Here is a 13,098-nt window from a genome sequence, read left to right as displayed (position 1 = left end):
AAGATTGTAATTCCTTACTTACTCTCTACTATGGTCATTGAGAGAAAAACTTAAGTTAATGGCCTAGTAGTTGTAGAATAATGTCATGCAGAATAAGTCATTAATAAGTGCTTTATAATGACTAATAAAGAGCCAATATGCTACTAATATCAATGCTCATAAGCAACTGGTTAACAGTTATAATGTGTTCCCTATAATAAAGCGTTACCATATATTGATTTGTGCAGTTTTTATTTTAGGTTAGATACATGGATTAGATTCAGACGAGTGAATATAAAATAAAATGCAGAGTCATGCACTCCAGAGTAAATTGGAGATGTTTGTAAAGTTAAAACAGCTCAACAACTGTGGTTCCCTGGAGTCTGGTGACAGCCTGGAGAGGAGAAACAGAGAGGGGGAAACGTGGGTGGTAGGGGTTTCAAGGCAGGACCTTTAATGAGAGATGTGATTATAGTGAGGCTCAGAGTGGGTCACACACTTTGGGCCTACTTGCACAAAGAGCAGGAGTGTTCTCATTGTGCAGGAAGATTAGCAAGCTGAGAGTATTATGGTAGGGCAGAGCTGTGCAGGGCCAGGAGCTGCCACAATGCCTCACAACACAGCCCTGCCTCTGTCTGAATCTCCTTCCATTACCTCATAGCTATGTGCATGCAGATAATATGTGATAATGTGTGGGAAGTGGTGCTATGAAGGGTAAGCCTGAGATATAAGCCAATCCAAGCTCCTCTACGTAAGTTGTATCACCTCCTCATATGAAGGCTTTTTCTTTGTACATATTTAATTCGCTATTTACTGTATAGCTTAAAAATGCAACATTGGTTATTCATGGCAAATTCTTTCCACTCTATGACCTTGCTAGCAAGAGGATCCACAATATAAAATTTGAATGAAAAGAAAAGTTCGTTCAAACCCTGACAAGAGTTAAAAAAGAAAGAGGAAAATAGGTAAGCAGGAAAAAGGGAAGATAAAACGTTTCCCTCATTCCTGTTGAGAAATAAGGCTGACTTAGTTCAGTTTGCATACATTAATAAAAAAATACGAACAAATATTCTTTACATACCCCTATAGTCCAGGCAAAGTAGCGTTTTACGACCGACTAATTGAAAAATATTTTTTTTCAGCATAGATCATTTCTATGAGGTGTCCAGAACGACATACTTAATTGACCCTGAAGACTATACCAGCGGGGGTTATACCCCTGGCAGGTACTACCAAGCCAGGCAGTTTTCAGGTAAGAGGCCAGTCTAAAAGCAGCTTTGCCCTCACCCATTGGCAGTAGGATGATTGGATGAAGATCGGGCCGATGTATTTGTCATACATATGAATAGTGTTTCTGCCTATGCAAATTAGGACATATTCAATAAGTGTGGAGCTCAGGGGGAAGAGGGCAGCCAAAGTAACAGGTCATGATCGTTATAGCCTCCAACATGCTCACCTATGGTGTGTAATAATGTTGGCGAGGGTCCACAAATCACCAACTGTACACTTGGAATTTCCCAGTAAGGGCACACGTGATTAATGTTACAGAAAAATGTTTGCTTTTATGCCGGGCCACATTGCCCACCTCACCTATGCAAGATGGCTGCCCCACTGAACTGCCGCAGGAGACTGACTCACATGCAGTGTTCCACCAACAGTGTTGCTATGCTAGCCCTGTCTATTTACATAGAGTTTACAGAGAGAGAGTGAGAGAAAGAAAACCATGTGTTTTTTTTACTTATTATTTACTTATTATTAACCTATAAGTTGTCATTAACCATATTTGACACTTTGTCTATTCGATCATGTGCATAGCTTGAGCTAACTATTTGACTGGATGGGGGTAGGCAATAGGTCTGAATGGAAATTTGAAATCAGCTTTATCCGCCATTATACTAAACTAGGAAAGTGTTGTTGCTGAACTGCATGTTTTCATCTTAAAAAGACACATTGGGTTGTTGCTTTAGTAAGTATTATATATACCACCAACACCTTTGCATAAAACAAAATATGAATAGTAATAACTCGTTGCAGTTGCAGCACCCGATATGAAGCTTAGTGGCTCCTGAAAACACAGCAGCAATTGGAATTATGAGGCAAGTACTCATTCATGCAACATAATCTCTCAAACGCATACACATGCTGGTATTGGCGCACATGCACAGCTCATAGAAGAGATGGTAAGTGTCTAGGGGCCCTCTCGTCATTCAGTTTTAGATCATAAGTCTGGAAACATCGATACTCCCTCCTGTTCAAAAAGGGGAATTCCTCCTCATATGAAAATCAGGAGATCAACTGGACTTAGTCAAAAGATGTATTTTGTAAGACAGGGCTTCTGACCACCTATCAAAGTGTCTAACTCGCACAATTCCTCTGATTTGTTTAGTTATTTCATTCTGTATCTGTGTCATTTACACTGCAGGGAAAGTGTGTAGCATTTGGTAATCTAAATATAGCCAGAAAAACGAGCTCATGTGGTCAAAAAAGGAAACCAGCACAAAAGAAACATCCATTGACTTTCATGGCCCGTGGCCAGTTCTTTGACTTCTAAGGGCATAAATCACAATCGTGAATAGAAGAGATCCAACATTACATAATAGAGGAACAGAGAGGTTCACAGTGGCAGACGAAATCCTTGCAGAAACTTGAATCTAAACTCTCAGACTGACAACTAAGAACAGGGTTAACATGTATGGAGCTAAACCAGGGCCAAATGTTTTCATCATTTTATAAGAATACACAATTCTTCCACATTGGGATTTTTAGATTATGGCATGTGGGTGTTGCGTGAGTGTGCCCGCACACAGGCGTGCACACACACTTGCGAATATATCGTCAATCTGTGGTTTTTGGCTGATCCTGGCCGATTTTAGCATATTGCATAGCCTTAGCAACCATTTATAATTGTTGATTCCACCCCCAGACGTTGAGGACCATAATTGTGCATTACATTTGAATACCAAAGTCATATCACCAAAACCCAGTTTACCCAAGAAAAAATGGCATCACTGCTCACAAGACCACCTCAGAGCAACCATAAATTGAACTGACAAGAGTGTGAATTTAACGAGGATTACTGTATGGCAGCAGCAAAGTCTATCTCTCAGATAGACAAATCTCTTTTTCCATTGAAAATAACACCTCATTTTTGGCCCAATTATGTGCAGAGTGCCACAAGGTTTCATTCTTGGTCCCATACTATAATCACTCCACATGCTACCATCAGCTATTTTAATGGGATATCATATCATTCCTATGCCAACCAAATAAACTTGTCCTTCAAGCTGGACAATGTCAGCCACGTGAGTGTCCTAACGGAGTGCCTATCCACCATCAATGAATGGATGTCACTTAACTTCCTTCAGTTAAATTCAAATAAAACTCAAATAATAATCTTCAGTTCTGACAAGCGAGCAGCCCTATCATCTTGTTCGCCTGGCAGCCAATATTAAAACTACAGCAAAAAATGTAGGTGTCACAATCGTTTCTCATCTTAACTTTAAAACACATGTTAATCAAATCATTAAATCCTGCTACTAATTTGGCTCTTAAATTTAACTGAACAAAATATATTTTATTACAATCAATTCTTATTTTTGGCATGTACTTTTGTGTGAAGCATTTTGTAACCTCGTTTAGATAAGATAAGCTATACAAATAAAGTTATTATTATTATTATTTAAGGGTTGTGACAAAGATATGGGATATAGGAAATCAGAGTGCGTGCTTAACAGGGCGGCTGTGGCTGAAGGGTAGAGTGGTCGTCCTCCAACCTGAAGGTCGGTTCGATCCCCAGTCTGACCCATCTGAATGCCCAAGTGTCCTTGGGCAAGATGCTGAACCCTGAATGGCCCCCCCATTGAATAACACAATTTTGCAAATAGATGCACTGTATGAATGTGTGTGTGAATGGGTGAATGTAGAACTGTACTGTAAAGCGCTTTGAGTGGTCATCAAGACTAGAAAAGCACTATATAAATACAAAACCAAAACCATTTAACCAAGTGATTAACAGCGACAACCACAAACAGGTGCTTCTGGTTGCTGCAGATTCCCCACCAATATACAGTGCCTTGCATAAGTATTCACCCCCTTTGGACTTTTCTACATTTTGTCATGGTATAACCACAGATTAAAATTTATTTCATCGTGAGTTTATGTAATGGACCAACACAAAATAGTGCATCATTTGGAAGTGGGGGGAAATATTACATGGATTTCACAATTATTTACAAATAAAAATCTGAAAAGTGTTGAGTGCATATGTATTCACCCCCTTTACTGTGAAACCCCTAACAAAGATCTGGTGCGACCAATTGCATTCACAAGTCACATTTGCAAGTCACATAATTAGTAAATAGGATCCACCTGTCTGCAATTTAATCTCAGTATAAATACACCTGTTCTGTGACGGACTCAGAGTTTGTTGGAGATCATTACTGAACAAACAGCATCATGAAGACCAAGGAGCTCACCAAACAGGTCAGGGATAAAGTTGTGGAGAAATATGAAGCAGGGTAAGGTTATAAAAAAATATCCAGAGCTTTGAACAGCTCTCTGAGCACCATAAAATCCATCATAAGAAAATGGAAAGAATATATGGCACAACCGCAAACCTACCAAGAGGAGGCCGTCCACCCAACTGAAGAGTCGGACAAGGAGAAAATTAATCAGAGAAGCAACCAGGAGGCCCATGGTTACTCTGGAGGAGTTGCAGAGATCCACAGCTGAGGTGGGAGAATCTGTCCACAGGACAACTATTAGTCGTCTACTCCACAAATCTGGCCTTTATGGAAGAGTGGCAAGAAGAAAGCCATTGTTGAAAGGGATCCAAAAAAAATCCCGTTTTGAGTTTTCCAGAAGCCATGTGGGAGACACAGCAAACATGTGGAAGAAGGTGCTCTGGTCAGATGAGACTAAAATTGAACTTTTTGGCCTCAATGCAAAACGCTATGTGTGGCGAAAACCCAACACTGCCCATCACCCTGAGCACACCATCCCAACAGTGACACATGGTGGTGGTAGCATCATGCTGTGGGGATGCTTTAGCCGGTACAGGGAAACTGGTCAGAATAGAGGGAAAGATGGATGGAGCCAAATACAGGGAAATCCTTGAAGAAAATCTGATGCAGTCTGCAAAAGACTTGAGACTGGGGCGGAGGTTCATCTTCCAGCAGGACAATGACCCTAAACATACAGCCAGAGCTACAAAGGAGTGGTTTGGATTAAAGAATGTTAATGTCTTAAAATGGCCCAGTCAAAGCCCAGACACAGGCTGCACAGGTGTCCTGTGTTTATCAGCAGTAGTGTTGTGGGGCTGGCCACGATCACTTACAAATTGTTCTGAAGACAGCCAGAGGACAACATAGAAGGGAACATTGTGTGTGGGTGTGAGGGTGTTAGAGTGCATGCGTCTGTCTGGGAAGACACAATAAAAAGCAATACTAAAATTGTAGGTCACGAGTACTGTGGTTGAGTGATTAGAAGACCAACGATTAACAGTCAAAACTGTTACAGTAGATCTGTGCATCATCTGTGAAGAAAAGGAATATTGGAATAGCAGATGACATATAGATAGAGAATAATAAAGAGCTGGCTGTCCTGATATATCATATTCACAAGAACATGAGTTCACCGAGACCTCGATCTTTAACCTTTGGCTTAAAGATCTTGGAGAAGTTTGATAGGTGTTGGTGATGTGAAGGGTCTACAGTGTTTTCTACATGTATAGCACCACATTTTCTCCCAGATATATTTTTTTCTTTTTGTTTAGTAGTTTCATTTTTGTGTCTATTGAATGTTAGAAGCGTTGTCACCAGTTACTTTGGGGGGAAGGAACTGCGAAGTTCATTGCATGTCTGAAAGCAGCTAAAGAGAACCAACAGAGGTATATATTTTTGTTTGGCCTACGGGTCCCACACTTAAGGGACCAACCCCATGGCTAGAAGTGGAGATTAGTCGTTCGACGCAAACTTTCACCACAATCATAACGTGTGACAGTAAGGGTGCTGTGGTGGAGCCGGCTGCTCTAAGGTATGGTGAGGAGTGAGATGTGGCGCTAAGGTATGGTTAATTCCACTATTATCCTTTTGACCAAGGTGTTAAGGTGCAAAATCCCATAACAACAGTTGTCCTTCCAAGACATGGATCTGACTGGAACTTTCATCCAAACCAGATCATATTTCCTTGTAACACCAGTTACTGAATCGATACAACTAAACCAGTGCAGATGCTTTTTTTTGGTTCCAAAGCCTCACTAAGTGAAGACTCCAAGTTTATCATTGTGCTCGCCCTGCCATGAGGCATCTCAGTAAGATTTAAACAATTGGAAATGCTTATGTAGCATTCTGTCATTGGCATTCCTAGACTAAATGCAGAAACCGTTTTAAATGAGACTCTGTGTTGACAATACTTATTTTTTTTAATTTATTTCTGTATAACAATGTATTAAGGTTAATTAACTGGAAAGATAAAGGGAATTTGTGCGTGAATGTGTCATTTGAGTAGTTCCTCTACTATCTTTTTGAGGACCAATTTAAGTTCCAAACCTCAAGTGTAAGCTTATTTAAAAAAAAATTATGTGACGTTTGTTGGTGTGCTTGTTAGTGCAAAAAGGAAGAGGGATATTTTACTTACCCACTGTATCACAGGGTTCATCCTTATGGACACAGAAATCTGTCCTGAAAAAAATAAAAACAGAGTTTACTGTACTGAATTAATGAAAGTAAGGTTACCATTCATATATAATATGTTTACACCAAACAAGGCCAAGTGGATGGGGTTATGGAAAAAAATAATTTGGTTGGCTAACTAAGCCAACCCAGTTGGATGGAAAGGCTTTGTCTTTAGCTCCTCATAATGACCACATGAGAAGACGTGGTGAGAAGCCAGTTGTCATAAAGAGGGGCGAGACACAATTATCAGTTAAATATGGGTTTAACAGCACACAATTCCACGAAGTCTCTACTGGAAAACATTAATTGTATTGTGAAAAAATGTACTGTTGTTAACACAAATGCTGATAGAGGTTATTGTGTGAAGAATGGAAATATGAGTCCCGGAGAGAATTTCAAAGCCTGCTTACTTTCTAACCTCACAACACTTTCATGTTGGCTTAAAGTTTTCCTTTTATTGCAGGTTACTCCAACTTGTTGCCTAGGAATGACAAAATCTCAGTCCAGTGGAATATTCACTGGACTGAGAACATTTATATGTTGGCAAGTTAAACTTCCCCATGAAAGTTTTCTTGACATCTACAGTATTCATGCGAGGGAAACTATGTTGATTTAGGATTTTTGTAATGTTCTGTTCTAAAACTCCCAAGTGTTGGCCCATGACAGGAAATTGAGAAAACGTTTATCACTAATGTCAACTCACTTGCTGACATGAACCCTTCCCTGCTTGATGTTTAATCCATTGATCCAGGCTGGATTCATATCTAAGCAAATGTGTCTCAATATCCTCAAATAAGGTGTGCATGGAAAATATAGCTCCTTGATAATGTCCGTAACAGAAAACAGACGCACTTATAATATGGAAGTACCCAAACCCCCTCTTTACTGAGTTGGCTAGCCGAATCTTTTATTCAAAGACAGGGACAAGCCATATATAAACATTAGTCTTCATGAATAATATTTCAAAGAACAAATTCTTTGTAATGTGAGGTAATCTGAACTGAGAATGTTGCACCTTGTTAAGCCCCATCAGACAAATTATGATTAATGAATCGGGGCTATGCAAATACAAATTGATTGATTGACTTCCACAGTCAGTCCACATCATGTAACAACACACCTACGTTATTTTGCTGGAGCCCCCTGCATTGCCACCCCTGTTGCATCAACAGGCAGACACCCTCCAAATAAATCCCTGGTCTACATCTTTTAATGCAAGGCTGAAGAAATTCTGAATATAGCTTTATATTCAACACAAAATAAATCTAAGCTTGAATCTGATGAGATCCACCATAATCAGCTATGCCTATAAAAATAATCAATTCAACTACACTAAACCCCTGCGAATGACAGGCCAGATGTCAAGGGAAAACCCTGGTGCTCTAAACATTTAAAGCAGCAGGTTTTCATGACCACTGGCAATGCTGAGTGTACTTGCACAACAGTGACAAAAGTGGAGATGGAGATGTTCCCACTGACATGTGGGAGTCCTCAGCTAGGTGTGAACAGCTGCTGCTTGGCCTCTGGGAACCAGACCTCACAAGACCTGGTTGACAACATGTGTGACGAAATGTTATGTTGTGCAAATCTTGTGTTTTGTGTTAAATTATTTAAGCTTTTGTAAGAACCAGAACACAACCAGGACCTGCCAATTAATGAAAGGAACCCGCAGAGATATGGAGAGCTCTTAAATATTGAATGATGCAACAGATTAAGAATTAAAAGTGTTGTATAAAAATTGAGTTTGCAATACTAGGGGAGAGCGGGGTAATGTGAGAATTTTTTTACATTTTCTCCCCTCTTGGCGAGCTAAAATGATATATCAGTAAAATGTACACATTTTCCATTAATTCAGGATGTTTCCTAGCAATGGGAATTATCAGAATGTCTTCAGGACAAAGGGCAGTGAAAAAATGATTGTTTTTTAAAAAGTGGTCTTGTGTTTCACTTTACCCCAGCTACGGGGTAAAGTGAGAGAGAACAGAGAAATCAAGGGGGTAAAGCAATCCACTTACTTTTTCCACTTTAAAACTACCATAACAACACATGTTGTATAGTTAAAATCCTGAAGGCTAGATTGACAACCACACATTCCAAAACTAATATCGGACTAGTAACAGAATCATGGGGATTGGTCAATTAAGCACATTTATGATTATTATGATTCATCTGATCTCTTGCACACCCTAGCTTACCTGCACATTGTTTCTCTGTCCAATTGGCAGGGAAAGGGATATTGTTTTTCTCTGCATATTCAAATGCCAGTTCACGGCACTTAACTGGAGCAAGGCCATGGATATGGTCAGCTAGTTGTTTCAAGTGTTTGACAAGCTCCTCCTCCATCATCTGTGAATATTCTCTTTACCTCAGCTACTGCACCCAAGGCTACTGATTTTACTTTCCCTTTCTCTTTTTTCTTTATGAATCTTTTGAGGGTTGTCTTGTCAATATTTCTATCCCTTCCAGCTTTTCTTAAGGACTTCTTTCCTTACATGACCTCAGCAGCTGCACTCTCCATCAATGCAAGGGGTGTTGGCCCCAGGTTGTCTTCCTGGTGTAGTTTCTTGGCATGATGGCTTTTCTACATTGTTTATGACATTAAAAATAAAATATATGTAATGTAATATTACACTAAAATATGTTTAAGACTAAACTTAACTTGTGCTTATCTGTATTTGTGTCGCAGTTAAATATCACTTATCTGGTGAAGCCTATGTTTGATATAAAAATGTCACCATTGTATCATCTTAAAACATCATGCAAAGTCTTGTTTAAAAAGTTTTTTTAATACCTGTATGGCCTGAGGATGTGGAACAAGCTGAATTTTCACATGTTCTTCAGCTGTTCAAGGCCAACAACAATACTCAGATTGGCTGATAGAGGAGGAAACTGACATGGCCTATCTTGTTGTAGAACCATCCAGCTCAGGGTTCAACATGTTTATTCTGAGATGCTTCTCTCCTCACCACAGTTGTCAAGAGTAGTTATCTGAGTGGCTGTAGCGTTTCTGTCAGCTCAACTCAGTCGTATCTTTCTCCTCTGACTGCTCTCATCAACACCGAACTGCTGTTCACTGGATGTTTTAGTTGTTGGCTTCATTCAGAGGGTTAGTTTCAGAAAAACTCATCCCGATGTTGGATGTGATCGTAACTGAACCCACAAACCTTTAACTGCATGATTGTACACACTGCAATGCTGACACATGATTGGATGATTGTATGAATTAGCAGGTAATCTTAATAAAGAACCTGGTGACTCTTAACAGTTTACACCATAGGTGACGGAACTCCACAGATAATTTACTTTAAAATACATGGATCTCTGTCCATATAAGACTCAAATAACAAGCAGTTAACATCACAACACTCAGACTGTTGGCATGGTGAACAACTGGCGGTGTTGGCTGCGTCCCTGTACCTGATGGACGTAGGGTCTACATTAAGTAAATCTGACACCTGCTTGGAAGGAGGTGGGTGGAAAAACACAAAGCGCTTCGCCTGCATGTGGAACATGCACAGCAGAACAGTGCATAAGTGAAACAGTGAAAGAGAAAGGACAGAAAAAGGTTGAATCAGCAAATAGATGAAGCATGAAATAATGCAGTAAAACCCCCTACATATGGCATGTCATGAAAAAGAGATGTATTCCATCCAATGATGTTCACTTATATATATTACGATTATCTGCCGGTCTCATGCGCACTGAGAGGCTAGGTAGCTTTTCATTATGCTTGTAGCTTCAAGTGTTATGGTACATTGGTGGAAAACCTAAAGGACCAGTTCAAAATTTCAAGAGACCAGCTTATCTACTGGTTTGTGTGTCCACCAGTAAAACAGGGCTTCTACTGGACTGGTCTCTTCAAAAAATTTAAAAATGTGAAAGAATGTATCTCCTATGATTCTTTCTAAATTATCAATCTGTCATGAAACAAAGCCCATTACTGTAGCAGAAAGTTCTAACCTTTTAACCTGGTGCATAAACATTTCATGCAAGTGACATGAAATATTCCAGACATAAATATCAATTATCTTTTTTCCTCCTAAGAGTTTGTTATTAAGCAGTAAGAGATGTACTGCCTGGATATCATCCACATGGGCCTTCCACGAGCTATGTGAGATTAAAGCAACACACACACCTCAACGGGAAACCTGAGAGCAGCATGCTCTAATTTGCCTGCATGCTGCCTCGCTCTCATCCTGACTGCTGTTGGCAGAATCCCTCTAATGCCCTTCCAGTAGATGCTGCTCCTTATTGTTTCCGTCCTCACAGAGAAAGCCTCATAACAGAGGGAGTGGGGGCAGAGGGGGGGCAGAGATGGGAGGGCAGATCAGGTTTGTAACAAACCACCTCAAGAACAAAAGGCCACAGTATACATGCCCTCGTAAAAGAAGACAAGACAGAATCTATCAATGGACATGAGTCCTCATTTAAACCAAAGGATTCCTTTAACCCCAGCTCCCTCCTTTACCTCCCAAGTAAAATTAACACAAAAATGAAAAAATATTGTGACTCAGTCAAAGTATTAGTCAATAAAAAATTAAAAGGTGTGTATGTTGTCAGTTTATTCTTACACTTCAGAAACTTGCAAGCATCTAAGTTTCACCATGTGCATGACATCAAAAATCAATCATGCACAGGGGAAAGGAACCAGGAAGAAAGTAATTGAACCAAATTTCCTTTGCATCTATGCATACAAGTGTGGTTAGTTTATTTCATTAGTAAGACATAAATGAACATTTTAAACCTAGTTTCTATAGGAAGGGCTGGGGATACGAGAAACCAAATTCCCCCAGCTAGATTCCTCCCGGAGATAAAACATTTCTTGGCCATCTCTGCGGGTATCAGTTTTTTTACAGGTGTTTAACAAGCATGCATGTGCATGACAAGGACTAGACAGGAAAAGTTATCCTGAACAGCTGGATGATAACGATTACATACTACCTTGTGGGTTTAAAATCACTCCATCCAAGTTCAAATTAATTATAGAGTAACACAAAGTATTGACTGAATTCAACTTTCCATTTCTTAACAGTGAACACTGGACCCTTTGTAGATTAGTGACACATTTGGGCTATGAGTATATTCTGTGGTCTGCAACGTTGAGTGCACAGAAGGAAATCTAATGATAGATATGCTGCTGTGTGCGGTTTAATACAGTCATGCTTTTGCTGGTCACTTGTATAAACTGCTTTTTCTGAGACACCGTATTCTAAAAAGACGAAACTAAAATGGAATAAAACACTTCCGGATCCTCTGCAATACTGTAGATGGTCCAACAGCTTAGGTCTCATTAGATACTTGCATCATTCATAATAATTTATTAATATTACATACCTGGTGACCAGAACAGCTGTATCCACTGGTGGGATATCATCCCTTCCACCAGGAACATGGTTGGTGCCCAGGTAGCGTGGGCCCCCGAACTCTTGGTACTGCCAATGGCAGAAGCTCTGCAGAGACCTTTCTCCATGATGTCCGACATGAAGCTTTTCCTGAGGAGGAGATAAAAAGAAATAAAAGAGTTTATAAAATCAAAACAAATTGTCAAATACATGTCAAAAAACATTAACAGAGTTATTTTCTACATACTGGGCCCAATATTTAACACTCAAACTTATATTAGCCTGCAGATACTGATTTCAAAACTTGCTTGGGGACCACAATATTTAAACGCATTAGCATGGACACTGCTGGAAAAACTGCTGGAAATAATTGTAGTCATAGCTAAATGTCTTCATTTTCATCAATCTACAATATAAAGCGATAAAGGGAATCACTTTCAAGAGGGGCATGAATAAGATTCCACACACACATGTGCATGCATCTGCTGACAGTCAGGTAGTTGAAGGTCAAAAGAGCTTATAAGAGGGGTCAATCAGGGTTAAAAAGTCAGGCTTACTGGGCGGCTGTGAAGCAACACCAGCTTGGTGACTCGAATGTTGACCCTCACTCCTAGACTCTGGTGGTGGAACATGTTGTAGACCTGAAAAAGAGAGGGAAAAACACTTTTACGGAATTCACCATTCGGATGACACACAAACATCCTTACTTTCACGTTCCTCGCTCTCAAGGTAAAAAACTCAGATGGACTATTTCGACAAGTTTCCAACATTTTGAAGATTAATTAATTTAAGTGAAAGTGTTATCCGTAAGGGAAATAATTATGAGTTGCAGTTGTGAAGAAATGGACTGCCGACCCACAGAAACTGATGGATTTTAGCTTTCTCACTTCTCTCCTAGCTCCTTTCTGTGCAAGCCTCTCCTCTCCCCTGTTCTGGCCTCAAGAGCCCGAGCCAAAGCTAAGAAGACTCGCCTGTGCTGTTCTGAGTACTAAGCAGGTTAATACAGTAAACTGGTCAGACCTGGATATCCCTTATGTGTGATTCTGACTGCATTCAGAGGATGGCTGTGGCTCAGGGGGTAGAACAGTTATCCTCTAACCAGT

At 39.9% G+C, this 13,098-nt stretch overlaps 1 protein-coding gene across 1 annotated transcript in view; it reads right to left on the bottom strand.

The window, feature by feature from the left end:
* adamts17 (ADAM metallopeptidase with thrombospondin type 1 motif, 17) overlaps positions 1–13,098 on the bottom strand; it is a 126,553-nt gene that overhangs the window by 76,374 nt on the left and 37,081 nt on the right. Inside the window, exons 5-7 of the mRNA XM_062390686.1 lie at positions 12,553–12,636; positions 11,988–12,145; positions 6,616–6,659 (exon numbers count right to left, since the gene is read on the bottom strand). Of these exons, the coding sequence (XP_062246670.1) occupies positions 6,616–6,659; positions 11,988–12,145; positions 12,553–12,636 (286 nt within the window). The remainder of the gene's footprint in view (positions 1–6,615; positions 6,660–11,987; positions 12,146–12,552; positions 12,637–13,098) is intronic.

This window comes from Platichthys flesus, chromosome 1 (assembly GCF_949316205.1).
Source record: "Platichthys flesus chromosome 1, fPlaFle2.1, whole genome shotgun sequence".
NCBI lineage: Eukaryota > Metazoa > Chordata > Actinopteri > Pleuronectiformes > Pleuronectidae > Platichthys > Platichthys flesus.
The sequence above is the reverse complement of the archived record's forward strand: the minus strand, read 5'-3'. Positions and strand labels throughout refer to the sequence as shown.